The sequence below is a fragment of the Chamaea fasciata genome, unplaced genomic scaffold (genome assembly GCF_029207755.1).
Source record: "Chamaea fasciata isolate MVZ Bird 193981 ecotype frontalis unplaced genomic scaffold, bChaFas1.0.hap1 SCAF_871, whole genome shotgun sequence".
NCBI classification, from domain to species: Eukaryota; Metazoa; Chordata; class Aves; order Passeriformes; family Sylviidae; genus Chamaea; species Chamaea fasciata.
In genome coordinates this window covers 14210-41991 of record NW_027094956.1, presented here as the reverse complement: position 1 = coordinate 41991, position 27782 = coordinate 14210, and the positions used below count along the sequence as shown (strand labels likewise).

Sequence of the window (27782 nt, the reverse complement as noted above, 5' to 3'; positions counted from 1 at the left end):
AAGAGCTGCCCCGGGGTACCGGGGCCAAAAGCTGCCCCGGGGTACCGGGGCCAAAAGCTGCCCCGGGGGGACCGGGGCCAAAAGCTGCCCCGGGGTACCGGGGCCAAAAGCTGCCCCGGGGGGACCGGGGCCAAAAGCTGCCCCGGGGGGACCGGGGCCAAAAGCCGCCCCGGGGGAACCGGGGCCAAAAGCTGCCCCGGGGGAACTAGGGCCAAAAGCTGCCCCGGGGGAACCGGGGCCAAAAGCCGCCCCGGGGGGACCGGGGCCAAAAGCTGCCCCGGGGTACCGGGGCCAAAAGCCGCCCCGGGGGAACTGGGGCCAAAAGCTGCCCCGGGGGGACCGGGGCCAAAAGCTGCCCCGGGGTACCGGGGCCAAAAGCTGCCCCGGGGGAACTAGGGCCAAAAGCTGCCCCGGGGGAACCGGGGCCAAAAGCCGCCCCGGGGGGACCGGGGCCAAAAGCTGCCCCGGGGGAACTGGGGCCAAAAGCTGCCCCGGGGAACTGGGGCCAAAAGCTGCCCCGGGGGGACCGGGGCCAAAAGCTGCCCCGGGGGAACTGGGGCCAAAAGCTGCCCCGGGGGAACTGGGGCCAAAAGCTGCCCCGGGGAACTGGGGCCAAAAGCCGCCCCGGGGGAACTGGGGCCAAAAGCTGCCCCGGGGAACTGGGGCCAAAAGCTGCCCCGGGGGGACCGGGGCCAAAAGCTGCCCCGGGGGAACTGGGGCCAAAAGCTGCCCCGGGGGGACCGGGGCCAAAAGCCGCCCCGGGGGGACCGGGGCCAAAAGCTGCCCCGGGGGAACTGGGGCCAAAAGCTGCCCCGGGGGGACCGGGGCCAAAAGCTGCCCCGGGGAACTGGGGCCAAAAGCTGCCCCGGGGACTGGGGCCAAAAGCTGCCCCGGGGGGACCGGGGCCAAAAGCCGCCCCGGGGGGGACCGGGGCCAAAAGCTGCCCCGGGGGAACTGGGGCCAAAAGCTGCCCGGGGGGACCGGGGCCAAAAGCTGCCCCGGGGGGACCGGGGCCAAAAGCTGCCCCGGGGGGACCGGGGCCAAAAGCTGCCCCGGGGAACTGGGGCCAAAAGCTGCCCCGGGGGGACCGGGGCCAAAGCCGCCCCGGGGGAACCGGGGCCAAAAGCTGTCCCGGGGGAACTGGGGCCAAAAGCTGCCCCGGGGGAACCGGGGCCAAAAGCTGTCCCGGGGGAACTGGGGCCAAAAGCTGCCCCGGGGGGACCGGGGCCAAAAGCTGCCCCGGGGGGACTGGGGCCAAAAGCTGTCCCGGGGGAACAGGGGCCAAAAGCTGTCCCGGGGGAACTGGGGCCAAAAGCTGCCCCGGGGGGACCGGGGCCAAAAGCTGCCCCGGGGGAACCGGGGCCAAAAGCTGTCCCGGGGGAACAGGGGCCAAGCCGCCCCGGGGGCAGCGCCGAGGGCCCGCGGGGATGAGGGATGCGGGGCCGGGGGAACGGGCTCCCCCGCCGCGGCTCCGCTCCCCCCGGCCAACCTCCCGCCCACTCTTCTTCTTATTTTTTTTTCCCGTGCTTCTCCTATTTTCCCCTCCCCAGCACCTCGTTATTTTCTTGTTTGTTTTGTTGGGGTTCGGGTTGGGGTTTTTGTTTGTTTTGTTTTGTTTTTTATGTCCTGCCAAAGTTTTTCTCGCCGTCCTCTCCTCCCCCGTTTATTCCGCCGGGCGCGGAACAACGAGCGCCCAAGTCCGGCCCCGGGGGGAAGGCAGGAGGGGAGAAGAGGGGAAAAACACGCACACACACCACACACGTCCAGCCTTTTTGTGCGTGTGTGTGCGCGGATGGACGGGCTGCACGGCGCCTTCATGTCTTCCCGTGTTATTTTTCTTTTTTTTTTTTTTAATTATTATTATTATGATCCTTACGAGCGTTAGGATTATTATTCAACGCTCGCGCTGCCGGCGGCGATGCCCCCATCGCCCCGCAAAATGAAATTAAAAAAAAAAACCCCACCAAAACAACAAAAACAACAACAACAAGGAAAGAAAAAAAAAAAAGCCCGAACCGACCCCAACCAACGCCAAGCGTCGGTTTCAAAATTCTTTCCTTTTATCTTCTCAGCATCTGGAGAGAGGGAGAAAGAGAGAGAGAGAGAGAGAGAAAGGGCGCGTTCATGAGGACTACAAAGTTACAAATATGGCTCCCCAGTCTCTCCTGCCTGATCACTGCAAAGAAACCAAGACGCACTTTAAACTAAACCGTTCGCAACTCACTCGCCGTCCCTGCCTGCCTCTCCCTAGCCCGGCTGCCTGCACAAATATTTGCCAACTAAACGCGCCCAGAGAGAGAGAGAGAGAGAGGGAGAGGGAGCAGCGAGCAAGTTATTATTTTATTTAACGCAGGGCCAGCCCCCCGTGCGAGGCACGGCGGCCGGGCTGGGGCAGCAGCGGCCGCCGGAGCCCCCCGAGCCCCGCACACGCACAGGTGGGCACCTCAAGGGCAGCACCACCGCCACCTGGCACGCTCCACCGCCGCCCCGCCGCGGGGAATAAAAACAAAAACAACAAAAAAATTAAATCAAATTGAATAACCGTGAGACGCGCTTGGCTTTTTTTTATTATCGTTCTTCTCATCATTAGCGTTATTAACCTTAATTTTTTTTTTTTTTTTTTTTTTGGTGTGCGGTGGTGGTGGGGGGGGGGGAGGGAGGGAGAGAGGGAGGGAGGGAGGGAGGAAGGAGGGGAGAAGCGTTTGCATTTTAGCTTACATCTGACGGCGTCCTGTTCCGCAGCTCTAAGTGGATCCTTTTCTTCATGTCCATGTCCGTGGCTGGCGGCGGGCTCGGGCCGGCGCGGTGACCCCGTGCGGAGCCCCCTGGGCTGGCGGGGCGCGGAGGGACTCGGGCTCGCCCAGCGCCGCTCGGAGAGCCCGAGCGCAGCGACCGCGGCGCGCACTAACCTGATAACCGCGGGGGCGGGCGCCGCCGCGCCGACCGACGGCGCCGCCCGCCAATCGCCGCGCCGCGCCGCCGCGCTCCGGCCAATCAGCGAGGCGAGGCGCGGCGGCGCCGGCCGAGGGGACGGCCCGCCGCCCGGCCCGGGCTCATTCCGCGTCGCCGCCCGACGGGGACGGAGCGGCCGCGGCCGGTCGGCGCCGGGCGCGGGGCGAGCCGAGCCGAGCGCCGGGGCCGCCCGGGCCCCGCGGGAGGCGCCGGCAGGGGAGCGGCCCCGGCGGCGGGCCGGCCGGCGGGCGGGCGGCCGGCAAGGGGGAAAGGTGCGGAGCGAGGCGCGGGCAATGGCGCGGGCAATGGCGCGGGGCCCCGGCGGCGGGGGGCGGGCGGCGGGCGGAGCGAGCGGGGAGGGGAGGAAGGAAGGAAGGAAGGAAAGGAAAGGAAGGATAGGAAAGGAAAGGAGGGAGGAGGGAGGGAGGGAAGGGCGGCGGTGGTGCTGAGGGGACGGGGAGCGGCCGCGCCGCCCTCAGCGGGGTCCCCGCGGCTCCGGGGGGTCGGAATGGCCGGGAAAAGGAGGGGAAAACCGGGATAATCCCCTGGGAAAAGGAGGGGAAAACCGGGATGATCCCCTGGGAAAGGGAAAACCGAGATGATCCCCCCGGGAAAAGGAAAACCGGGATGATCCCCTGGGAAAGGGAAAACCGGGATGATCCCCCCGGGAAAAGGAGGGGAAAACCGGGATGATCCCCTGGGAAAGGGAAAACCGGGATGATCCCCCCGGGAAAAGGAGGGGAAAACCGGGATGATCCCCCCGGGAAAGGGAAAACCGGGATGATCCCCTCGGGAAAGGGAGGGGAAAACCGGGATGATCCCCTGGGAAAGGGAAGGGAAAACCGGGATGATCCCCTCGGGAAAAGGAGGGGAAAACCGGGATGATCCCCCCGGGAAAGGGAAAACCGGGATGATCCCCTGGGAAAGGGAAAACCGGGATGATCCCCTGGGAAAGGGAAAACCGGGATGATCCCCCCGGGAAAAGGAAAACCGGGATGATCCCCCCGGGAAAAGGAAAACCGGGATGATCCCCTGGGAAAGGGAAAACCGGGATGATCCCCTCGGGAAAAGGGAAAACCGGGATAATCCCCCGGGGAAAGGGAAGGGAAAACCGGGATGATCCCCTGGGAAAGGGAAAACCGGGATGATCCCCTGGGAAAGGGAAGGGAAAACCGGGATGATCCCCTCGCGAAAAGGAGGGGAAAACCGGGATGATCCCCCCGGGAAAGGGAAAACCGGGATGATCCCCCCGGGAAAGGGAAAACCGGGATGATCCCCCCGGGAAAGGGAAAACCGGGATGATCCCCCCGGGAAAGGGAAAACCGGGATGATCCCCCCGGGAAAGGGAAAACCGGGATGATCCCCCCGGGAAAAGGAGGGGAAAACCGGGATAATCCCCTGGGAAAGGGAAAACCGGGATGATCCCCTGGGAAAGGGAGGGGAAAACCGGGATGATCCCCTCGGGAAAAGGGAAAACCGGGATGATCTCCCCGGGAAAGGGAAAACCGGGATGATCCCCCCGGGAAAACCCGAGGGACTGGGATCCTTCAGCTCCCAGCAAGGATTGGAAAAGGGAATTCTTTCTTTTTTAAGCTTTAAGTGCCAGGACCAAAAACCAAAAAAAGAAAGGCAAAACCTTCTGGGTTTTTTGGGAATTTTTAGGGTTGGTGTTGGAATTTTAGGCTTGGCTGAAGAAATCCTTGCCCGGATTTGATTCTGCGGTTCCCAGGAGAGCTGTGGCCGCTCCGTCCCTGGAATGATCCCAGAAAATCGGGATGAAATTTAAACTTTTCCCTCCCCAAACCATTTTCCAGGCGCTGCTGGATGAGGATCCGAACTCCTTTCTCCCCAAGGTTTGGGATTTACAAATTGTCCCCGTTAACTCGGGTAAAACCATCGATTTTATCCCTTCAAAAATTCCTTTTTATCTTTTCCTGGGAAACTCAGAGCTGGAAAATCCCCCCCCCCAAAAAAAAAAAAAAAAAAACTGTTGGGAAACAGCAAGGGAATGCTGAAAATCCTTGGAAAAACTGGGTGGTTTTTCCATGTATTTTCTAGGATTGGAGGGAGATGAGGCTGGGAGGATCCCAGGGCTGGGGGTGGAAACAGCAGAGGCAGCCGCAGGTAAAAAATTCCGATACAAACGCAAAGAACTGCAGAATAATCTGATTTTGGGGGGATTTTTAGGGCTTGAGGATGGAATTTTGAGAAGTCCCGGATCGGATTTAACATTCCCAACTTTTAGGAAGTTTGGGGATTTCGAAGCGAGGGGAAATTTTCTTTTCGACTTGTTTTGATTTTCTCTTTTCCGGGTCGTTTGCAGCTCCTGGGCTGAACCTTCAGGTAAAAAATTCCGATTTCAGCGCAAAAAACCTGCAAAATATTCGGAGTTTTGGGGATTTCTGATGGAATTTCGGGCTCCTCGATTGGAATTTTTATTCCAAACTCTCCGGGAGTTTTGGGATTTTAAAACTGAGGTGAAATTTTATTTTTTTTAAATTATTTTTTTTCCTCTTTTCCAGGTTGTTTCCACCTCCGGGGCTGAACCTTCGGGGGATCATTTTTCGTGGAATTTCTGCTGGAAAAACCTTTGGAAAAAAAAACACTTTTCCTGGAAAAAACCCCAAAGATTTGCTGGGATTTCAGAGGAATTTCTGCAGCTGCTTTTTCCTTTTCTCCAAAGGAAAAAAAAAAAAGTGGATTTTGATGGTTTAAAGATGCAAAAAATTCCCTTTTTTCGTGCATTATTCCGGGAATTTATTCCCTTTTTCCCAAGGCAGAATTCCCAATTTAAAGCTGCTCCTGCCACTGTTCGTGTTCCAAAAGTTTGGGAATAAGAAAAATTAAATTAGGAATTAAAGATATTTGGGAATTAAATTTTAAGGGAATTTTTCTTTTTTCCCCCCCCAGGGTAAAACTTTTCCTTCGGCGGCTTTTCAGTTCCCGAGGGATTTTTATTATTTATTATTTCCTTAAAAAAAATGGGAATTTTTCATTTGTGGGGTTGGTTTTCCATGGGAATTGTCGAGATTTTTCCCGGGTTTTTTTTTTTAATAGGAATTTTCAATTTCATTTATGGGAATTTTTTTTCCTGTTTATTTTTAAGAGAAATTTGGAATTTTGGGGCTTTTTTTTTTTTACAGGAATTTGAGATTTTTTTCCCCTGTTTTTTTCAGGAATTTTGCGGTTTCTGGGATTTCTTCCTCGTTTATTTTACCAGGAGTTTTTCAACGAATGAGATTTGGGTTTAGGGGGAGTTTTTAAATGGGATTTTTCGGTTTATTTTTACCCGGAATTTCCGATTTCTGGAGTTTTTTTTCCCTGATAATTTTTTAACAGAAATTTGAGGAATCTTTTTTTTTGTTATTTTTTTCCCAAGAATTTTCAGTTTGTGGGATTTTTTTTCCCCCTTTTTATTGATTTTTCCAGGAATTCTCAATTTACGGATTTTTTTTTCCTTTATTTTTCCTTAAATTTTCCATTTCTGGGTTTTTTTCCTTTTTTTTTTTTTTCCCCCCAGGAATTTTAAATGGAATTTTTGAGATTTCCCTCCTCGTTTCTTTCCCACAGGAATTTTTCATTTTTCCCTTTTTTTTTAATTCCCAAGATTTCCCCCCAAAATTCCAGAGAAAATCCCTGGGAATTGTTTTCTGTGGGAAAAAAAAACCAACCCAGGGATTGAATTCCTCAGGATAAGGGAATCCAGGGAAAAATTGGGAATGAGGAGTGGTTCCAGTAAACAACTGGGATGGGAAGGGTGAGAAGGAGCAAATCCTTCGGAATTCCAGGAAAACTTGGGAATTAAAAGTGGTTTGCTGTAAAAAAAACAGGGATTGAGTTCCTCAGGATGAGGAAATTCCATGGAATTCGGGGAAAAGTTGGGAATTCAAGGTGGCTTTCTGTGAAAACCAGGGACGGGAACGGGGAGAGTGAGGAAATCCTTTGGAATTTCAGGAAAAGTTGGGAATTCAAGGTGATTCCGGTCAAAACCAGGGATGAAAGGGATTAACTTCCTCTGAGGATCGGGAAATTCCCCAGAATCCAAGGAAAACCTGGGAATTTGAGGTGGTTCCCTGTAAAAAACCCAAGGATGGAATTCCTCAGGATGAGGAAATTCCACGGAATTCAGGGGAAAATTGGGACTTGGAAGTGATCTCCAGTAAAAACCAGGGATGGGAATGGGGAGAAGGAGCAAATCCTTCGGAATTTCAGGAAAAGTTGGGAATTCAGGGTGATTTCCAGGAAAAACCAGGGATTGAATTCCTCAGGATGAGCCAAGCGCACGGAATTCCAGGAAAAGTCGGGAATGGAGCTCCCGGCCCCGACATCCGCAGCTGGAATTCCCATTCCGGGGAGCCGGGAAAATCCCCTCTGGAGCCCCAGATCCCACAGGGAGCGGCAAAAAGATGGATTTGGGATGGGAAAGATGGAATTGGGATGGGAAAAGATGGAATCGGGATGGGAAAAGATGGATTCGGGATGGGGAAAGATGGAATTGGGATGGGAAAAGATGGATTCGGGATGGGAAAAGAGGGATTTGGGATGGGGAAAGATGGATTTGGGATGGGGAAAGATGGAATTGCAAATAGGAAAAACACTGGATTTGGGATGAGGAAAAACTGGATTTGGGATGGGAAAAGGGCTGGATTTGGGATTTGGGATGGGCCGGGGCGGGATGTAATCCCATCGCCCCGCGATCCCGGGGAGAGGCGCAATTTCCCGGGATGGGCCCCGGCCCCTCCCGGCCGTTGTTCCCGCCGGGATCCGGGGCGGCTCCGATGCCTTTGGAGCGTGAAAACCGGGAAGTTTTCCCACCTGGATCTGCTCCTGACATTCCCATGGCAACCCGAGGCCGGCTGGGTTCGCTCCAGAGGGAATCAACGGATCGTTGGGGGCTGGGAAGGATCCCGGCGAGCTCCCGACGGGCCGGATCCCGGGTGGATCTGACGGGAGAACGATTCCCGGGGACGGGATCCCGGGTGGATCTGACGGGAGAACGATTCCCGGGGAACGGGATCCCGGGTGGATCTGACGGGAGAACGATTCCCGGGGAACGGGATCCCGGGTGGATCTGACGGGAGAACGATTCCCGGGGAACGGGATCCCGGGTGGATCTGACGGGAGAACGATTCCCGGGGACGGGATCCCGGGTGGATCTGACGGGAGAACGATTCCCGGGGAACGGGATCCCGGGTGGATCTGACGGGAGAACGATTCCCGGGGAACGGGATCCCGGGTGGATCTGACGGGAGAACGATTCCCGGGGACGGGATCCCGGGTGGATCTGACGGGAGAACAATTCCCGGGGACGGGATCCCAGGTGGATGTGACGGGAGAACAATTCCCGGGGACGGGATCCCGGGTGGATGTGACGGGAGAACAATTCCCGGGGACGGGATCCCAGGTGGATGTGATGGGAGAACAATTCCCGGGGAACGGGATCCCAGGTGGATCTGACGGGAGAACAATTCCCGGGGATGGGATCCCGGGTGGATGTGACGGGAGAACAATTCCCGGGGACGGGATCCCGGGTGGATCTGACGGGAGAACGATTCCCGGGGACGGGATCCCGGGTGGATCTGACGGGAGAACAATTCCCGGGGACGGGATCCCGGGTGGATCTGACGGGAGAACAATTCCCGGGGACGGGATCCCGGGTGGATGTGACGGGAGAACAATTCCCGGGGACGGGATCCCAGGTGGATGTGACGGGAGAACAATTCCCGGGGACGGGATCCCGGGTGGATCTGACGGGAGAACAATTCCCGGGGATGGGATCCCAGGTGGATCTGACGGGAGAACAATTCCCGGGGACGGGCGGGCCAGGGGCGAGGCCGGGATCGGGAAAAGCGGGAAAGAGCAGCTGCGGAGGAGGGACGGCGGGGAGGAGGCGGGATCTGGGATCGGGGATCGGGGATTTATTCCCGCGGCCCGGCCCCCGCTCGGGATTGCCCTCGGCAGGTGAACGGGAGCGGGGAGGCGGGAAGAGCGCCGGGAAGTCGGCCGGGCCGCTTCCCCTGTGGATCCGCGGGAATCCTGGCAGGGAGGCTGCTGCTGCCGAGGGATTTCCGGGGGGCTGGAGGGATTTCGGAGGGTTGGGAAAGGAGGGAATGGGAAAATCGGGAATATAGGGAATGGGAGAGAGGGAAAATAGGGAATGGGAGAGAGGGAAAATAGGGAAAGGAGGGAATGGGAAAATCGGGAATATAGGGAATGGGAAAATAGGGAATATAGGGAATGGGAGAGAGGGAAAATAGGGAATGGGAGAGAGGGAAAATAGGGAATGGGAAAGGGAATATCGGGAATGGGAATGGGAAAGGGAAAATAGGGAATGGGAAAGGAGGGAATGGGAGACACAGAATGGGGAAGGAGGGAAAAGGAATGGGAAGGAATGGGATAATAGGGAATGGGGAAGGGAAAATAGGGAATGGGAGAGGGAAAATAGGGAATGGGAAAGGGAATATCGGGAATGGGAATGGGAAAATAGGGAATGGGAAAGGAGGGAATGGGAGAAACAGAATGGGAAAGGAGGGAAAAGGAATGGGAAGGGAAGGAATGGGAAAATAGGGAATGGGGAAGGGAAAATAGGGAATGGGAGAGGGAAAATAGGGAATGGGAATGGGAGAGGGAAAATAGGGAATGGAGGGAAAGGGAAAGGAAGGAATGGGAATGGGAAAGAGGGAATGGGAAAGGAAGGAATGGGAAAGGAAGGAATGGGATAATAGGGAATGGGAAAGGGAAAATAGGGAATGGGAATGGGCAAATAGGGAATGAAGGGAAAGGGAAAGGAAGGAATGGGAATGGGAGAGAGGGAATGGGAAAGGAAGGAATGGGATAATAGGGAATGGGAAAGGGGGAGAGGGAATGGGAAAGGAGGGAAAAGGAAAGGGAAAGGAGGGAGTGGGAAGGGGAGAGAGGGAAAGGAAATGGGAATGGGAAAGGAAGGAAAAGGAATTGGGAAGGGGAAGGAAGGAATGGGAAAGGAGGGAGAGGGAGAGCAGGGAATGGGACTGGGAAAGGGAAAAGAGGGAATGGGAAGGGGAGAGGAGGAGATGGGAATGGAGGGAATGGGAAGGGGAAGGGGAAAGGAGGAGATGGGAATGGAGGGAATGGGAAGGGGAAAGCAGGGAACGGGAGAGGGAACGGGAGAGGGAAGGGATTGGGAGCGGATCCCTGCCCGGGTTTTGTGGGAAGCAGGGATCCGCGGGGACGCCCGTGTGAGCGCCGTGCCCATCCCAGCCACGGCGCCGGGCAGCTCCAGGGAAACCCGGGATCCCACCGGGGATCCTCCGGAGCGAGGCTGGGAGCCCCCCAAAAGCCGGGAACTGCCGGGATTCCGGGATCGCCCGGGGCCATGGGAGCGGCGGCGGACGCCGAGTGGCTGCGCTGGGCCGGCCAACGCTTCGGGACCGGGACCGGGACCGGGATCGGCCTGGAGGAGTTCACGGCCGCCCTGCGCCTCAAGGAGGTCGGGGAGCGGGAAAGGGATCCGGGGAAAGGGGATCGGGGGAAAGGGGATCGGGGAAAAGGGATCCGGGGAAAGGGGATCGGGGGAAAGGGATCCGGGAAAGGGATCGGGGAAACGGGATCCGGGAAAGGGGATCGGGGAAACGGGATCGGGGAAAGGGGATCGGGGGAAAGGGATCCGGGAAAGGGATCGGGGAAACGGGATCCGGGAAAGGGGATCGGGGGAAAGGGGTCCGGGAAAGGGATCGGGGAAACGGGATCGGGGGAAAGGGATCCGGGGAAAGGGGATCGGGGAAAAGGGATCCGGGGAAAGGGGATCGGGGGAAAGGGGTCTGGGAAAGGGATCGGGGGAAAGGAGTCTGGGAAAAGGGATCCGGGAAAGGGGATCGGGGAAAAGGGATCCGGGAAAGGGGATCGGGGGAAAGGAGTCTGGGAAAAGGGATCCGGGAAAGGGGATCGGGGAAAAGGGATCCGGGAAAGGGATCGGGGGAAAGGAGTCTGGGAAAAGGGATCCGGGAAAGGGGATCGGGGAAAAGGGATCCGGGAAAGGGGATCGGGGGAAAGGGGTCTGGGAAAAGGGATCTGGGAAAGGGGATCGGGGAAAGGGGATCCGGGAAAGGGGATCCGGGGAAAGGGATCGGGGAAAAGGGGTCTGGGAAAAGGGATCCGGGAAAGGGGATCGGGGAAAGGGGATCCGGGAAAGGGATCCGGGGAAAGGGGATCGGGGAAACGGGATCCGGGAAAGGAGCTGGGAAAAGGGATCCGGGAAAGGGGATCGGGGAAAGGAGTCTGGGAAAAGGGATCGGGGAAAGGAGCTGGGGAAAGGGATCCAGGAAAAAGGGATCCGGGAAAAGGAGCCTGAGAAAAGGGATCTGGGAAAAGGAGCCTGAGAAAAGGGATCTGGGAAAAGGAGCCTGAGAAAAGGGATCCGGGAAAAGGAGCCTGAGAAAAGGGATCTGGGAAAAGGAGCCTGAGAAAAGGGATCCAGGAAAAAGGGATCCGGGAAAAGGAGCTGAGAAAGGGATCCGGGAAAGGGATCTGGGAAAAGGAGTCTGGGAAAAGGGATCTGGGAAAGGGGATCTGGGAAAAGGAGTCTGGGAAAAGGGATCTGGGAAAGGGGATCTGGGAAAAGGAGTCTGGGAAAAGGATCCCGGGAATGGGGAGGGATCTGCAGGAAGAGGGAATGAGATCTGTGGGAAGAGGTGAGGGATCTGATCTGTGAGAATTCCCTGATTCCCTGCTCTATGGGAACACTCCCTGATCCCATGGAAACAGCCCCAATTCCATGGAGAACTGTTCCCCGATTCCCTGCTCCATGGGAACGTTCCCTGCGCCATGGGGAGCATTCCCAGCTTCCCGCTCCATGCTGACATTCCCTGATCCCCTTCTCCGCGGGAACATTCCCACTTTTCCCGCTCCATGGGGACATTCCCTAATTCCACGGTGACATTCCCTGATCCATGGAGAACATTCCTAACTCCCCGCTCCACGGTGACATTCCCACTTTTCCCTGATTCCACAGTGACATTCCCTGACTCCACGGGAACATTCCCATTTTTCCATCTCCATGGCGACATTCCCATTCTCCCCCGACTCTGCGGCGACATTCCCGTTCTCCCCCAACTTCGTGGTGACATTCCCCCTTTCCCCAACTCCGCGGCGACGTTCCCCTTTTTCCCTGACTCCGCGGTGACGTTCCCATTCTCCCCTGACTCCGCGGTGACATTCCCGTTCTCCCGGACTCGGCGGTGACATTCCCACTTTCCCCAACTCCGCGGTGACGTTCCCATTCTCCCCGACTCCGCGGCGACATTCCCGATCTCCCCCAACTCCGCGGTGACGTTCCCATTCTCCCCGACTCCGCGGTGACATTCCCGTTCTCCCCCAACTCCGCGGTGACATTCCCATTCTCCCCGACTCCGCGGTGACATTCCCACTTTCCCCAACTCCGCGGTGACGTTCCCATTCTCCCCGACTCCGCGGTGACATTCCCACTTTCCCCAACTCCGCGGTGACGTTCCCATTCTCCCCGACTCCGCGGTGACATTCCCACTTTCCCCAACTCCGCGGTGACGTTCCCATTCTCCCCCGACTCCACGGTGACATTCCCATTCTCCCCCAACTCCGCGGTGACATTCCCATTCTCCCCGACTCCGCAGTGACATTCCCACTTTCCCCAACTCCGCGGTGACGTTCCCATTCTCCCCTGACTCCGCGGTGACATTCCCGTTCTCCCGGACTCGGCGGTGACATTCCCACTTTCCCCGACTCCGCGGTGACGTTCCCATTCTCCCCGACTCCGCGGTGACATTCCCGTTCTCCCCCAACTCCGCGGTGACATTCCCATTCTCCCCGACTCCGCGGTGACATTCCCGTTCTCCCCAAACTCCGCGGTGACGTTCCCATTCTCCCCGACTCCGCGGTGACATTCCCATTCTCCCCAACTCCGCGGTGACATTCCCATTCTCCCCGACTCCGCGGTGACATTCCCGTTCTCCCCAAACTCCGCGGTGACATTCCCGTTCTCCCCGACTCCGCGGTGACATTCCCACTTTCCCCAACTCCACGGTGACGTTCCCACTTTCCCCAACTCCGTGGTGACGTTCCCATTCTCCCCGACTCCGCGGTGACATTCCCACTTTCCCCAACTCCGCGGTGACGTTCCCATTCTCCCCCAACTCCGCGGTGACATTCCCATTCTCCCCGACTCCGCGGTGACATTCCCACTTTCCCCAACTCCGCGGTGACGTTCCCATTCTCCCCTGACTCCGCGGTGACATTCCCGTTCTCCCGGACTCGGCGGTGACATTCCCACTTTCCCCAACTCCACGGTGACGTTCCCATTCTCCCCGACTCCGCGGTGACATTCCCGTTCTCCCCCAACTCCGCGGTGACGTTCCCATTCTCCCCCAACTCCGCGGTGACATTCCCATTCTCCCCCAACTCCGCGGTGACGTTCCCATTCTCCCCCAACTCCGCGGTGACATTCCCACTTTCCCCAACTCCACGGTGACGTTCCCACTTTCCCCAACTCCACGGTGACATTCCCATTCTCCCCGACTCCGCGGTGACATTCCCACTTTCCCCAACTCCACGGTGACGTTCCCATTTTTCCCCGACTCCGCGGTGACGTTCCCATTCTCCCCGACTCCGCGGTGACATTCCCACTTTCCCCAACTCCGCGGTGACGTTCCCATTCTCCCCCAACTCCGCGGTGACATTCCCGTTCTCCCCCAACTCCGCGGCGACGTTCCCATTCTCCCCCAACTCCGCGGTGACATTCCCGTTCTCCCCCAACTCCGCGGTGACGTTCCCATTCTCCCCCGACTCCGCGGTGACATTCCCACTTTCCCCAACTCCGCGGTGACATTCCCATTCTCCCCCAACTCCACGGTGACATTCCCACTTTCCCCAACTCCGCGGTGACGTTCCCATTCTCCCCGACTCCGCGGTGACATTCCCACTTTCCCCAACTCCGCGGCGACGTTCCCATTCTCCCCCAACTCCGCGGTGACGTTCCCATTCTCCCCCGACTCCGCGGTGACATTCCCACTTTCCCCAACTCCGCGGTGACATTCCCATTCTCCCCGACTCGGCGGCGACGTTCCCACTTTCCCCGACTCGGCGGCGACGTTCCCGTTCTCCGGCAGCCCTTCTTTGCCGAGCGGTTTTTCGCGCTGCTGGACGCGGACGGCAGCGGCTCCCTGAGCCGGGAGGAGCTGCTGGGCTCCCTGCGCCGCCTGCTCCGCGCCGACCCCACCGAGAAACTCCGCTTCCTCTTCCAGGTCTACGACGTGGACGGTGAGGGGGGAAAACGGGATTCGCCGGGGGGGGAGGGGGGGGTGGGTTTTTTGGGATGAATTTGGGATTTGGGGCGTCTCCGAGCATCCGGGCTTGTCCTCCTCCCGTGCGGGGAGGGTGGGATTCCCTGCCAGGAGAATTCCCGGGTTAGACGGGCAGCGTGAGAAGCCCACGGAATGTTGGGATCCTCCCGGTTTTCCAGGGAGCGCATCCTGAGCCGTCCGGGATTTTTCCGTGCTTTGAGGAAAAGTCTTGGATTGGGGCTGGAAAATCGGGATGGAGATGATTCCATAGGAGAGGACTGTGGAATATCAGGGTGGGCAGGATTCCATGGGGCTGTGGAATACCGGGATGGAGATGGTGGAACACCGGGATGGAGATGACAGTGTAGGATATGGAATACCGGGATGGAGGTGACAGTGTAGGATATGGAATACCGGGATGGAGGTGACGGTGTAGGATATGGAACACCGGGATGGAGGTGACGGTGTAGGATATGGAATACCGGGATGGAGGTGACGGTGTAGGATATGGAATACCGGGATGGAGATGACGGTGTAGGATATGGAATACCGGGATGGAGATGACAGTGTAGGATATGGAATACCGGGATGGAGGTGACAGTGTAGGATATGGAATACCGGGATGGAGGTGACGGTGTAGGATATGGAACACCGGGATGGAGGTGACGGTGTAGGATATGGAATACCGGGATGGAGGTGACGGTGTAGGATATGGAATACCGGGATGGAGGTGACGGTGTAGGATATGGAATATCGGGATGGAGGTGACGGTGTAGGATATGGAATATCGGGATGGAGGTGACGGTGTAGGATATGGAATACCGGGATGGAGGTGACGGTGTAGGATATGGAATACCGGGATGGAGATGACGGTGTAGGATATGGAATACCGGGATGGAGGTGACGGTGTAGGATATGGAATACCGGGATGGAGGTGACGGTGTAGGATATGGAACATGGGGATGGAGATGACGGTGTAGGATATGGAATACCGGGATGGAGGTGACGGTGTAGGATATGGAACATGGGGATGGAGATGACCGTGTAGGATATGGAATACCGGGATGGAGGTGATGGTGTAGGATATGGAACGCGGGGATGGAGATGACCATGTAGGATATGGAATACCGGGATGGAGGTGACGGTGTAGGATATGGAATACCGGGATGGAGGTGACGGTGTAGGATATGGAATACCGGGATGGAGGTGACGGTGTAGGATATGGAATATCGGGATGGAGGTGACGGTGTAGGATATGGAATACCGGGATGGAGGTGACGGTGTAGGATATGGAACATGGGGATGGAGATGACCGTGTAGGATATGGAATACCGGGATGGAGGTGATGGTGTAGGATATGGAACGCGGGGATGGAGATGACCATGTAGGATATGGAATACCGGGATGGAGGTGACGGTGTAGGATATGGAATACCGGGATGGAGATGACAGTGTAGGATATGGAATACCGGGATGGAGGTGACGGTGTAGGATATGGAATACCGGGATGGAGGTGACAGTGTAGGATATGGAATACCGGGATGGAGGTGACGGTGTAGGATATGGAATACCGGGATGGAGGTGACAGTGTAGGATATGGAATACCGGGATGGAGGTGACAGTGTAGGATATGGAATACCGGGATGGAGGTGACGGTGTAGGGCTGTGGAACACGGGATGGAGGTGACCCCGCGGGACCGTGGAACACCGGGAGCGTCCCTGTGCCCAGGCAGCGGCTCCATCGACGCGGAGGAGCTGCGGGCCGTGCTCCGGGGCTGTCTGCGGGAGAGCTCCCTGTCCCTGCCCGAGGAGCGCCTGGGCGCCCTGAGCCGCGCCCTGCTCCAGGCCCTGGACCGCGACCGCAGCGGCTCCGTCACCTTCCCGGAGCTCCGGGAGCAGCTGGAGGCCTTTCCCGAGCTCCTGGAGAACGTCAGCCTCAGGTGGGGACCGGGAAATGCGGGACCGCTGCCAGAGGCTTCCAGGGGGAGCACACGGCGGGGCCGGGAGCAGAGGGAGAGGGCTGCGGTCGGATGAGGGGTTGGATTGGGAAGGTTCGGGATGGGGCAGGGTTTGGAATTTGGGACGGGACAGGGTTTGGATTTTGGGATGGGACAGGGTTTGGATCAGTTCCCACCCAGATTCCCCCAATTCCCCCCAGACTCCCCAATTCCCCCCAGACTCCCCAATTCCCCCCAGACTCCCCAATTCCCCCCAGACTCCCCAATTCCCCCCAGACTCCCCAATTCCCCCCAAACTCCCCAATTCCCCCCAGACTCCCCAATTCCCCCCAGATTCCCCAATTGCCACCCAAACTCCCCAATTCCCCCCAGACTCCCCAATTCCCCCCAGACTCCCCAATTCCCCCCAAACTCCCCAATTCCCCCCAAACTTCCCCAATTCCCCCCAAACTCCCCAATTCCCACCCAGACTCCCCATTCCCATTTTCCCAGCGCCGCGAGCTGGCTGACGCCTCCCGACCCCCGTCCCGCCGAGCGCTCCCTGTGCTGCTTTTCCCGGGAATCGTCGGGCGGGGCCCGGCGCTGCTTTTCCCGGGAATCGTCGGGCGGGGCCCGGCGCTGCTTTTCCCGGGAATCGCCGGGCGGCCGCGCCCTGCCCTCGCGGCCGCGCTGCCTGTGGCTCTGGGCTCTGGCCTCGGCGCTGCTGCTGGCCCAGGGCGCGCTCGGGCACCGCGGGCGCGGCGCGGCGCTGGCGCTGGCGCGGGGCTGCGGCCTCAGCCTCAACCTCAACTGCGCCCTGCTGGCCGTGAGTGCCCGGTGCGCCCATTCCCGGGATCGCCCGGTGTGCCCATTCCCCATCCCCGGGATCTCCCGGTGTGCCCATTCCCGATCCCGGGATCGCCCGGTGTTCCCATTCCCCATCCCCGGGATCTCCCGGTGTGCCCATTCCCGATCCCGGGATCGCCCGGTGTGCCCATTCCCGATCCCCGGATCGCCCGGTGTGCCCATTCCCGGGATCTCCCGGTGTTCCCATTCCCGGGATCTCCCGGTGTGCCCATTCCCGATCCCGGGATCTCCCAGTGTTACCATTCCCGGGATCTCCCGGTGTGCCCATTCCCCATTCCCGGGATCTCCCGGTGTGCCCATTCCCGGGATCTCCCGGTGTGCCCATTCCCGATCCCGGTGCTCCCTGCTCGTCCCCGTCCCCGTCGCGCTCCCCTGTCCCCTCCCTCACCCCGGGTCTCTCCTGTCCCTCCTTGCCCTCCCCCCGCCACTGTCGCTGTCCCTTGTCGTCACCCCGCCCCTGTCCCTGTCCCCGCTGTCCCGTGTCCCGTCCCATGTCGCTGTCCCCCGTGGCTGTCCCCTGTCCCCGTCCCGTGTCCCTGTCCCCTGTCCCCCGTCCCGTGTCGCTGTCCCCGCGGGTGTCCCTGTCCCTGTCCCCTGTCCGCCGTCCCATGTCGCTGTCCCCGCGGGTGTCCCGTGTCCCTGTCCCCCGTCCCATGTCGCTGTCCCCGCGGGTGTCCCGTGTCCCTGTCCCCCGTCCCATGTCGCTGTCCCCGCGGGTGTCCCTGTCCCCTGTCCCCCGTCCCGTGTCGCTGTCCCCGCGGGTGTCCCGTGTCCCATGTCGCTGTCCCCGCGGGTGTCCCGTGTCCCATGTCGCTGTCCCCGCGGTGTCCCTGTCCCTGTCCCGTGTCCCATGTCGCTGTCCCCGCGGGTGTCCCCAGGCGCTGATGCTGCGGCGCTCGCTGACCCGGCTGCGCTCCACGCCGCTGGCGGAGCTGCTCCCGCTGGAGCTGCACGTGCGGGGACACGAGCTGGTGGCGCACCTGGTGCTGGCCCTGGCGACAGCGCACACCGCGGGACACCTGGCGCACGCGGGTCAGTGCCAGGGACGCGCCGGGACACACCGGGGGACACACCGGGACACACTGGGACACACCGGGACACACCTGGCACATGGGGACACACCTGGCACACACCGGGGGACACACCTGGCACATGGGGACACACCGGGACACACCGGGACACACCTGACACATGGGGACACACCTGGCACATGGGGACACACCTGGCACACACCGGGACACACCTGGCACATGGGGACACACCTGGCACACACCGGGGGACACCTGGCACATGGGGACACACCTGGGACACACCTGGTACATGGGGACACACCTGGCACACACCGGGGGACACGCCTGGGACACACGGGTCAGTGCCAGGGACACACCTGGCACACACCGGGACACACGGGGACACAGCTGGCACAGGCGGGGACACACGGGGACACACGGGGACACACGGGGGCAGAGGTGGCACAGGCGGGGACAGGGGCCCGGGCTGGCGGATGGTGTCCCGGGTCCCGCGGGAGCGGTGCCCGTGTCCCAGCGAGGACGGGACGGCCGGGAGAGGGGGGGCCGCGGGCGGGGACGGGGACACGGACAGGGGACATGGGCAGGGGACACGGGCAGGGGACAGGGACAGGGACATGGGCAGGGGACAGGGACACGGGCAGGGGACAGGGGCAGGGGACACGGGCAGGGGACAGGGACAGGGACATGGGCAGGGGACAGGGACAGGTCACGGCCCGGGGCCAGGTGCCGGGCTCGGGGCGGGCGCAGCAGCCGCGGGCTGTGATCCCCGTCCAGCGGCTCCCAGATCCCAGATGCCGGCCCCCAATCCCAGATCCCAAATCCCGATCCCAAATCCCAGATCCCAAATCCCGGCCCCCACATCCCGGTGCCCCCAGAGCGGCTCCCGGGGCTCTCCGACATTCCCAGACGGGCACTCCGGGCGGGCAGCACGGGGCTGTCCCGGCGGCTCCGTGCTGAGCTGGCCCGTGTCCCCAGCGCTGTCCCTCTGTCGCTGTCCCGTGTCCCCAGGGCTGGCCCGTGTCCCCAGCGCTGTCCCTCTGTCGCTGTCCCGTGTCCCCAGGGCTGGCCCGTGTCCCCAGCGCTGTCCCTCTGTCTCTGTCCCGTGTCCCCAGCGCTGTCCCACTGTCGCTGTCCCGTGTCCCCAGGGCTGGCCCGTGTCCCCAGCGCTGTCCCTCTGTCGCTGGCCCGTGTCCCCAGCGCTGTCCCACTGTCGCTGTCCCGTGTCCCCAGGGCTGGCCCGTGTCCCCAGCGCTGTCCCTCTGTCGCTGTCCCGTGTCCCCAGGGCTGGCCCGTGTCCCCAGCGCTGTCCCACTGTCGCTGTCCCGTGTCCCCAGGGCTGGCCCGTGTCCCCAGCGCTGTCCCTCTGTCGCTGTCCCGTGTCCCCAGGGCTGGCCCGTGTCCCCAGGGCTGTCCCACTGTCGCTGTCCCGTGTCCCCAGCGCTGTCCCACTGTCACTGTCCCGTGTCCCCAGGACTGGCCCGTGTCCCCAGCGCTGTCCCTCTGTCGCTGTCCCGTGTCCCCAGGGCTGGCCCGTGTCCCCAGCGCTGTCCCACTGTCGCTGTCCCGTGTCCCCAGGGCTGGCCCGTGTCCCCAGCGCTGTCCCACTGTCGCTGTCCCGTGTCCCCAGGGCTGGCCCGTGTCCCCAGCGCTGTCCCACTGTCACTGTCCCGTGCCGCCCCGCACACGGGGCTGGCGCTGCTGCCGCTGCTGCTGGCCATGCTGCTCGGCTCGCGGGCCCGCCGCCGCCGCGGGCACTTCCAGGTCAGTCATCCCGGGGGAGTCTCCCGCCGGGAACCGGGAATTCCGGGAATTCCCTCGCCGGGAATGGGGGATTCTCCCGCCGGGAACCGGGAATCCCATCGGGGTGGGAAGGGGCGCCCCTGGGTGCGGGTCCCGGCGCTGGAGGGGGAGGTGAGTGTCCCCCCTCCCCCCGCCCCCCTCTCGGTTTGGGGTTTCTGGAATTTTCCTCCCGGTGGGACACGGGGGATGGTTGGGAAGGAATTCCGGGCTGGGCCGGGATTCCCGGAGAAGCTGCGGCTGCCCCGGGATGTCGCCGTGCCCATCCCTGTCCCCGTCCCCATTCCCGCCCCATTCCCGTTCCCATCCCAGGTTTTTTACTGGAGCCACCTCTGCTACATCCCCGTGTGGTTCCTGCTGCTCCTGCACGGTCCCCACTTCTGGAAGTGGTTCCTGCTTCCCGGCTCCCTGTTCCTGCTGGAGAAGGTTCTGGGCTGGGCGCGGCGCCGCGCGGGGGATCTGCACATCCTGGAGGCCCGGCTGCTGCCCTCCAAGGTGGGAATGAATCCCAGATATCCCAAACATCCCAAATATCCCAAATATCCCATCTACCTGCTGCCCTCCAAGGTGGGAATGAATCCTAGATACCCCAAACATCCCAAATCCTGAACGTCCCACATCCCAAACATCCCATACCCCTTCGATCCATCCATCCAATCCCAAATCCAACATCTCAAATGTCCCAAATCCCATCCCAAATCCCATTGATCCATCCATCAATCCCAAATGTCCCAAATCCCATCCCATCCATCCCAAATCCCATCCCACCATCCCAAATCCCATCCCATCCATCCCAAATCCCATCCCACCATCCCAAATCCCATCCCACCATCCCAAATCCCACCATCCCAAATCCCATCCCAAACATCCCAAATCCCACCATCCCACTCTCCCACCCCTCCCGGGCCCCTGGGAAGGAAGGAAGGAAGGAAGACGGAAACGCCGGCGCTGGCAGCGGGAGGCGAAAGCAATTCCTTCACTTCCGAGCCCTTTTCTTCCCAACGTTTCCAAATGGGAACTCCGGGCCCGAAAAGCTCCCGGACCTCGGAGCCTTCTCCCCAAACCCCGCGGATCGAGCCCAGCCCGAACCGGGATTTGGTGCCGCCCAAACTGAGCGGGGAACGATCCCAGCGCCCGGAATTCCCGCCGGGCTGTGGGGGATCCCCTGGGCATTCCCAGATTTCCCGTTGTCCCGCAGGTGATCCACCTGGTGATCCAGAGGCCGGAATCCTTCCGCTTCCAGCCGGGGGATTACGTCTACCTGAACGTGCCGGCCGTGGCCGCCCACGAGTGGCATCCCTTCTCCATCAGCAGCGCTCCCGAGCAGCCAGGTGCCCGCGTCCCACCCCCGGGATCCGCGTCCCACGCCCGGGATCCGCGTCCCACCCCCGGGATCCGCGTCCCACCCCCGGGATCCGCGTCCCACGCCCGGGATCCGCGTCCCACCCCCGGGATCCGCGTCCCACCCCCGGGATCCGCGTCCCACCCCCGGGATCCGCGTCCCACCCCCGGGATCCGCGTCCCACCCCCGGCATCCGCGTCCCACCCCCGGCATCCGCGTCCCACCCCCGGGATCCGCGTCCCACCCCCGGGATCCGCGTCCCACCCCCCGGATCCGCGTCCCACCCCCCGGATCCGCGTCCCACCCCCGGGATCCGCGTCCCACCCCCGGGATCCGCGTCCCACCCCCGGGATCCGCGTCCCACCCCCGGATCCGCGTCCCACCCCCGGGATCCGCGTCCCACCCCCGGGATCCGCGTCCCACGCCCGGGATCCGCGTCCCACCCCCGGGATCCGCGTCCCACCCCCCGGATCCGCGTCCCACGCCCGGGATCCGCGTCCCACGCCCGGGATCCGCGTCCCACGCCCGGGATCCGCGTCCCACGCCCGGGATCCGCGTCCCACCCCCGGGATCCGCGTCCCACCCCCGGGATCCGCGTCCCACCCCCGGGATCCGCGTCCCACCCCCGGGATCCGCGTCCCACCCCCGGGATCCGCGTCCCACCCCCGGGATCCGCGTCCCACCCCCGGGATCCGTGTTTCCCCCCTCCCCTGGATCCATTTTCCACCCCTGGGATCTGTGTTCTATCCTGTGGATCCCTTTCCCACCCCCCAGGATCCGTTTTCCACCCCCCGATCCCTTTCCCACCCCCGGGGGATGTTTCTCCAGCCGGGACGGGGCTCGGAGCTCTTCCCAGCCCGGGCGGTTCCCGGATTTTGGGATGTCTCCCCCAGAAACGCTCTGGCTGCACATCCGGGTGCGGGGCCAATGGACCAACCGGCTCTACGAGTTCTTCCGGCAGCCGGAGCCGCGCGGGAGCCGCCGGCCCCGGGAACAGGTCGCCCTGTGGCGTCGGGATCCGGGGGATGGCTGCGCCTCGATGGGGACGGGATCCCGTGGGATCATCCCAGTTTGCGGCTTGTTCGGCCGGGAGGGATTTGTGTCCCGTGGGAACGGGAATTTGTGTTCTTTGGAATGGGATTTGTGTCCCGTGGAAATGGGAATTTGTGTCCTATGGAATGGGATTTGTGTCCCATGGAAATGGAATTTGTGTTCTTGGGAATGGGATTTTGTGCCCCATGGAATGGGATTTGGGATGGATGGATGGATGGATGGATGGGATGATGGGATCAGTGGGATTTTGTGCCCCATGGAATGGGATTTGGGATGGATGGATGGATGGATGGGATGATGGGATCAGTGGGATTTTGCGCCCCATGGAATTGGATTTAGTAGGGATGGGATGGTGGGGTCTGGGATCGATGGGATTTGGTGCCCCGTGGAATGGGAATCCGCTCCCTCGGCGCGTTGATCCCAGCGGAGATTCCCGGCCTCTGTTCCCAGGCAGGCTCCGTGGCCTCGGGCAGGGACGGAGCCGTGGAGCTGGTGGCGTTCCGAGCCTCCGGAGCCGCGTTCCCGGGAAAGGACCCGGAGCAGGGGGTGAGCCCCGCCCCCATCCCAGGGGACACCGGAGGGAGGATCCCAAACGGGACAAAGCTCCGGGAAAAGCTCCTCGGAAAGAAACTCCTCGGGTGCTCTCGTGGCCCTGCCGGCCGGAGCTGTGTGCGCAGCCCGGCGGGAGGAGCCCCAAATCCAGGGAATCTGGGGAGCGTTTGGGACGGGGCGACGGTCACCGCTCCCCTCTCCTGGCAGGGCTCGGCGGAGAGCCAGCGCAGCTGCAGAGTCAGGGTGAGGACACTCCCGCTTCTCCCGGAGCCCGGGAAATGGGCTGGGACCAGCATTCCTCATGGTCCCATTCCCATCGTGCCACCCACGTTCCCAGCTACTCCACCCCTTGACTCTGGATCTCTCCCAGTGCTTCCTGGACGGTCCCTACGGGAGCCCGAGCCGGCGGATCTTCACCTCGGAGCACGCGGTTCTCATCGGGGCCGGCATCGGGATCACGCCCTTCGCCTCCATCCTGCAGAGCATCGTGTTCCGGTGGGTCCCCGAGCCCCGGGAACAGCCCGACGGGATTCGGGATGGATGCCTGGGAAGAGACGACCTCCAGTCCTTGAGCCTTGGGACTGGGGCCTTGGGATTCCATCCTTGGGACTGGGGCCTTGGGATTCCATCCTTGGGACTGGGGCCTTGGGATTGGGGCCTTGGGATTCCATCCTTGGGATTGGGGCCTTGGGATTCCATCCTTGGGACTGGGGCCTTGGGATTCCATCCTTGGGACTGGGGCCTTGGGATTCCATCCTTGGGACTGGGGCCTTGGGATTCCATCCTTGGGATTGGGGCCTTGGGATTCCATCCTTGGGACTGGGGCCTTGGGATTCCATCCTTGGGATTGGGGCCTTGGGATTCCATCCTTGGGATTGGGGCCTTGGGATTCCATCCTTGGGACTGGGGCCTTGGGATTCCATCCTTGGGACTGGGGCCTTGGGATTCCATCCTTGGGATTGGGGCCTTGGGATTCCATCCTTGGGACTGGGGCCTTGGGATTCCATCCTTGGGATTGGGGCCTTGGGATTCCATCCTTGGGACTGGGGCCTTGGGATTCCATCCTTGGGACTGGGGCCTTGGGATTCCATCCTTGGGACGGGGGCCTTGGGATTCCATCCTTGGGACGGGGGCCTTGGGATTCCATCCTTGGGACGGGGGCCTTGGGATTCCATCCTTGGGATTGGGGCCTTGGGATTCCATCCTTGGGATTGGGGCCTTGGGATTCCATCCTTGGGACTGGGGCCTTGGGATTCCATCCTTGGGACTGGGGCCTTGGGATTCCATCCTTGGGATTGGGGCCTTGGGATTCCATCCTTGGGATTGGGGCCTTGGGATTGGGGCCTTGGGATTGGGTCCCACGGCCGCAGGTGGGGCCTCCCTCGGGTCCAGGCTTTTCCTTCGGGAATCCGGGCTGCGGGAAAGGCGCTGGAGGGAGCTTGGCCACGGGCAGGCACCGGGAAGGGAGGGACGGAGCAGGAAAATCAGGGAAGCGCAGGGAAAGGCAGGAAAATGCAGGAAGGAGCGGGAACGGGCTGGAAGGAGCGGGAAGGAGCAGGAATGGGCGGGAAGGAGCAGGAATGGGCGGGAACGGGCTGGAAGGAGCGGGAACGGGCTGGAAGGAGCGGGAACGGGCTGGATGGAGCGGGAACGGGCTGGAATGGTGAGGAAGCGCCGCTCCCTGCGCAGGTACCGGCGGCGGAAGCAGAGCTGCCCCAGCTGCGGCTTCTCCTGGAGCGAGGGACGGCGCGACGAGGAGATGACGCTGCGCAAGGTGGGGACGGGGGATCCGGCCTCGGCCGGGGGGGCTGCAGAGCCCACGAGCATCCCTCAAATCCCGGAGGAGTGGGAATGGGGCGGGATCGGGTGCCGGGATTTGGTGTCGGGATCCATAGCCGCGGTTTGGGGTCGGGATTTGATGTTGGGATTTGGTGTTGGGATCCACAGCCAGGGTTTGGTGTTGGGATTTGGTGTTGGGATCCATAGCTGCGGTTTGGGGTCAGGATTTGACATTGGGATTTGGTGTTGGGATCCATAGCCGCGGTTTGCTGTTGGGATTTGACATTGGGATTTGGCGTTGGGATCCACAGCCGTGGTTTGGTGTCGGGATTTCACATTGGGATTTGGTGTTGGGATCCATAGCCGCGGTTTGCTGTTGGGATTTGGTGTCGGGATCTGTAGCCGGGATCTGGTGTCGGGGTTTGGGGTCAGGATCCGTAGCCAAGATCTGCTGGTGGGTCGTGGTGTCGGGATCCAGTGACGGGATCTGGCGCCGGGATCCAGCCCCCGGCCCAGCAGAGGCCTTCCCGCCCTCGCTCCCAGGTGGATTTCATCTGGATCACGCGGGCTCAGCAGCACCTGCAGTGGTTCCTGGGCCTCCTGGCCCGGCTGGAGGCGGAGCAGGCGGAGCTGGAGCCGGGAGGCGAGCGGGAGCGTCCCGGCGGCGCTCCCAGGAAATCCCCCCCCGGCGGCGGTCCCGACGCGCCGGAACCGGCGGGGAACTTCCTGGAGCTGCAGCTGTACGTGACGTCGGCGCTGGGCAAGGGGGACGTGAAGGCGCTGGGGCTGCAGCTGGCGCTGGACCTGCTGGCGGCGCAGGAAAAGCGCGATTCCATCACCGGCCTGCGCAGCCGCACCCAGCCCGGCCGCCCCGACTGGGACAAGGTCCGGCACCCGGGAATGGCCGAGGCGCGGGATGGGAGCGCGGGGGGCGGTCAGGGAATCGGGGAGTGGGATGGTGGGACGGGATCAGGGGATCAGGGGATCAGGGGATGGGACCGTGGGATGGGATCATGGGATGATGGAATGGGATGATGGAATGGGATCAGGGAATGAGATCATGGGATCAGGGAATGGGATCATGGGATGATGGAATGGGATCAGGGGATGGGATCATGGGATGATGGAATGGGATCAGGGAATGGGATCATGGGATGGGATCATGGGATCAGGGAGTGGGATCATGGGATGGGATCATGGGATGGGATCATGGAATGGGATCATGGGATCAGGGAATGGGACCATGGGATGATGGAATGGGATCATGGGATGATGGAATGGGATCATGGGATCAGGGAATGGGATCATGGGATGATGGAATGGGATCAGGGAATGGGATCATGGGATGATGGAATGGGATCAGGGAATGGGATCATGGGATCAGGGAATGGGATCATGGGATGGGATCATGGGATGATGGAATGGGATCATGGGATGATGGAATGGGATCAGGGAATGGGATCACGGGATGATGGAATGGGATCATGGGATCAGGGAATGGGGGAATGGGGTCATGGAATGACAGAGTTGGATCATGGAATGACAGAATGGGATCAGAGATTTGGGGAATGGGATCAGAGATTTGGGGAATGGGATCATGGGATGATGGAATGGAATCATGGCATCAGGGAATCACAGAATGGGATCATGGAATGACGGAGTTGGATCATGGAATGACAGAATGGGATCAGAGATTTGGGGAATGGGATCATGGAATGACGGATCATGGAATCATGGGATGGGATCAGAGAATTGGGGAATGGGTTGGGAGGGAATGGAAAGATGATCTCATTCCAAGCCCCTGATCTGGGTCAGGGATCATGGGGTCATGGAATCATGGAATGGGGTCATGGAATCATGGGATGGGATCACGGAATCATGGGATGGGGTCACGGAATCATGGGATGGGGTCACGGAATCATGGGATGGGATCATGGAATCATGGGATGGGGTCATGGAATCATGGGATGGGGTCAGGGAATTGGGGACTGGGATCACGGAATGATGGAATGGGTTGGGTTGGAAGGGACCCCAAGGATCGTCTCATTCCAACAGTCTCATCTAGCCCAGGGGTCACGGGACGGGATCATGGAGCGATGGGCCGGGGTGGAAGGGAAGGGCGGGTGCGCTGACGCCGAGCCCCGGCTCCCGCGGCAGGTGTTCGGGAAGGTGGCGGCGGAGCGGCGCGGGAAGGTGTGGGTGTTCTTCTGCGGCTCCGCGGGGCTGGCCAGGGTCATCCGCGGCCACTGCCGCAGCTTCGGCTTCGCCTTCTCCAAGGAAAACTTCTGACCGGAGCTCCGGCTTCGCCTTCTCCAAGGAAAACTTCTGACCGGAGCTCCGGCTTCGCCTTCTCCAAGGAAAACTTCTGACCGGAGCTCCGGCTTCGCCTTCTCCAAGGAAAACTTCCGACCGGAGCTCCGGCTTCGCCTTCTCCAAGGAAAACTTCCGACCGGAGCTCCGGCTTCGCCTTCTCCAAGGAAAACTTCTGACTGGATCTTCACCTTCACCTTTTCCAAGGAAAACTTCTGCCAGGAGCTCTTCCCACCCTTCCGTGTCCGGCAGCCGATCCCGCTGCATCCCAGCCCGGATCCGCCGGCTCTGCGAGGGTGGGATGGGGCTGGGCCACGGAGCTTTGGGAATGTTTCCTTTGGATCTGGGGAATAAAAGAGACGGGAACGTTTCCTTTGGGATCTGAGGAATAACTGACGGAAAGATGGGAAAGTTCCTCTGGGATCTGAGGAAAAGTTGGGAAAGTTTCCTTGGATCTGAGGAAGGAAACAGATGGGAAAGTTTCCCTCGGGATCTGAGGAAGGAATGAGGAAAAAATGGGAAAGTTTCCTCTGGATCTGAGGAATAACTGATGGAAAGATGGGAAAATTCCTCTGGGATCTGAGGAAAAGATGGGAAAATTTCCTTTGGGATCTGAGGAAGGAATGAGGAAAAAATGGGAAAGTTTCCTCTGGATCTGAGGAATAACTGATGGAAAGATGGGAAAATTCCTCTGGGATCTGAGGAAAAGATGGGAAAGTTTCCTTGGATCTGAGGAAGGAAACAGATGGGAAAGTTTCCTTTGGATCTGAGGAATAACTGAGGGAAAGACGGGAATGTTGGGGTTGATGGAAGCAATTCCAGCTCCTCGGCAAAATCAGGGAAAACCGGGCTGGGAATCGGTGTCCGAGAGG

General features: G+C 60.7%; 1 protein-coding gene and 1 long non-coding RNA gene across 3 annotated transcripts; both read left to right on the top strand.

Annotated features, from left to right (window-relative positions):
• Nucleotides 1-3047: 3047 nt before the first annotated feature.
• LOC136305991 (uncharacterized) lies at nt 3048-5829 on the top strand. 2 transcript variants are annotated; one of them, XR_010725475.1, is made up of 3 exons: nt 3048-3224; nt 4635-4805; nt 5475-5829. It is a non-coding gene; the product is annotated as an uncharacterized lncRNA (long non-coding RNA). The 2 variants fall into 2 exon arrangements; XR_010725476.1 differs by having other exon boundaries at nt 4615-4805.
• Nucleotides 5830-10221: 4392 nt separating this feature from the next.
• On the top strand, nt 10222-27271 carry NOX5 (NADPH oxidase 5). Its single transcript, XM_066209342.1, has 14 exons — nt 10222-10420; nt 14070-14220; nt 15972-16267; nt 16670-17005; nt 17925-18078; nt 19705-19838; nt 20187-20369; nt 21073-21205; nt 22110-22213; nt 22720-23064; nt 23192-23316; nt 24511-24595; nt 25144-25485; nt 26758-27271. The coding sequence occupies exons 1-14, from the start codon at nt 10307-10309 to the stop codon at nt 26887-26889; spliced, it is 2634 nt and encodes an 877-aa protein (XP_066065439.1). The 5' UTR covers nt 10222-10306; the 3' UTR covers nt 26890-27271.
• The last annotated feature ends 511 nt before the right edge of the window (nt 27272-27782 follow it).

Bases quoted from the DNA above. Each gene is read 5' to 3' on its own strand.
- NOX5 (XM_066209342.1), top strand. From the start codon at position 10,307: ATGGGAGCGGCGGCGGACGCCGAGTGGCTGCGCTGGGCCGGCCAACGC. The intron at 17,006-17,924 runs GTGAGTGCCCGG...GGGTGTCCCCAG, and splicing joins TCAACTGCGCCCTGCTGGCC to GCGCTGATGCTGCGGCGCTC. The intron at 23,065-23,191 runs GTGAGGACACTC...GATCTCTCCCAG, and splicing joins AGCGCAGCTGCAGAGTCAGG to TGCTTCCTGGACGGTCCCTA.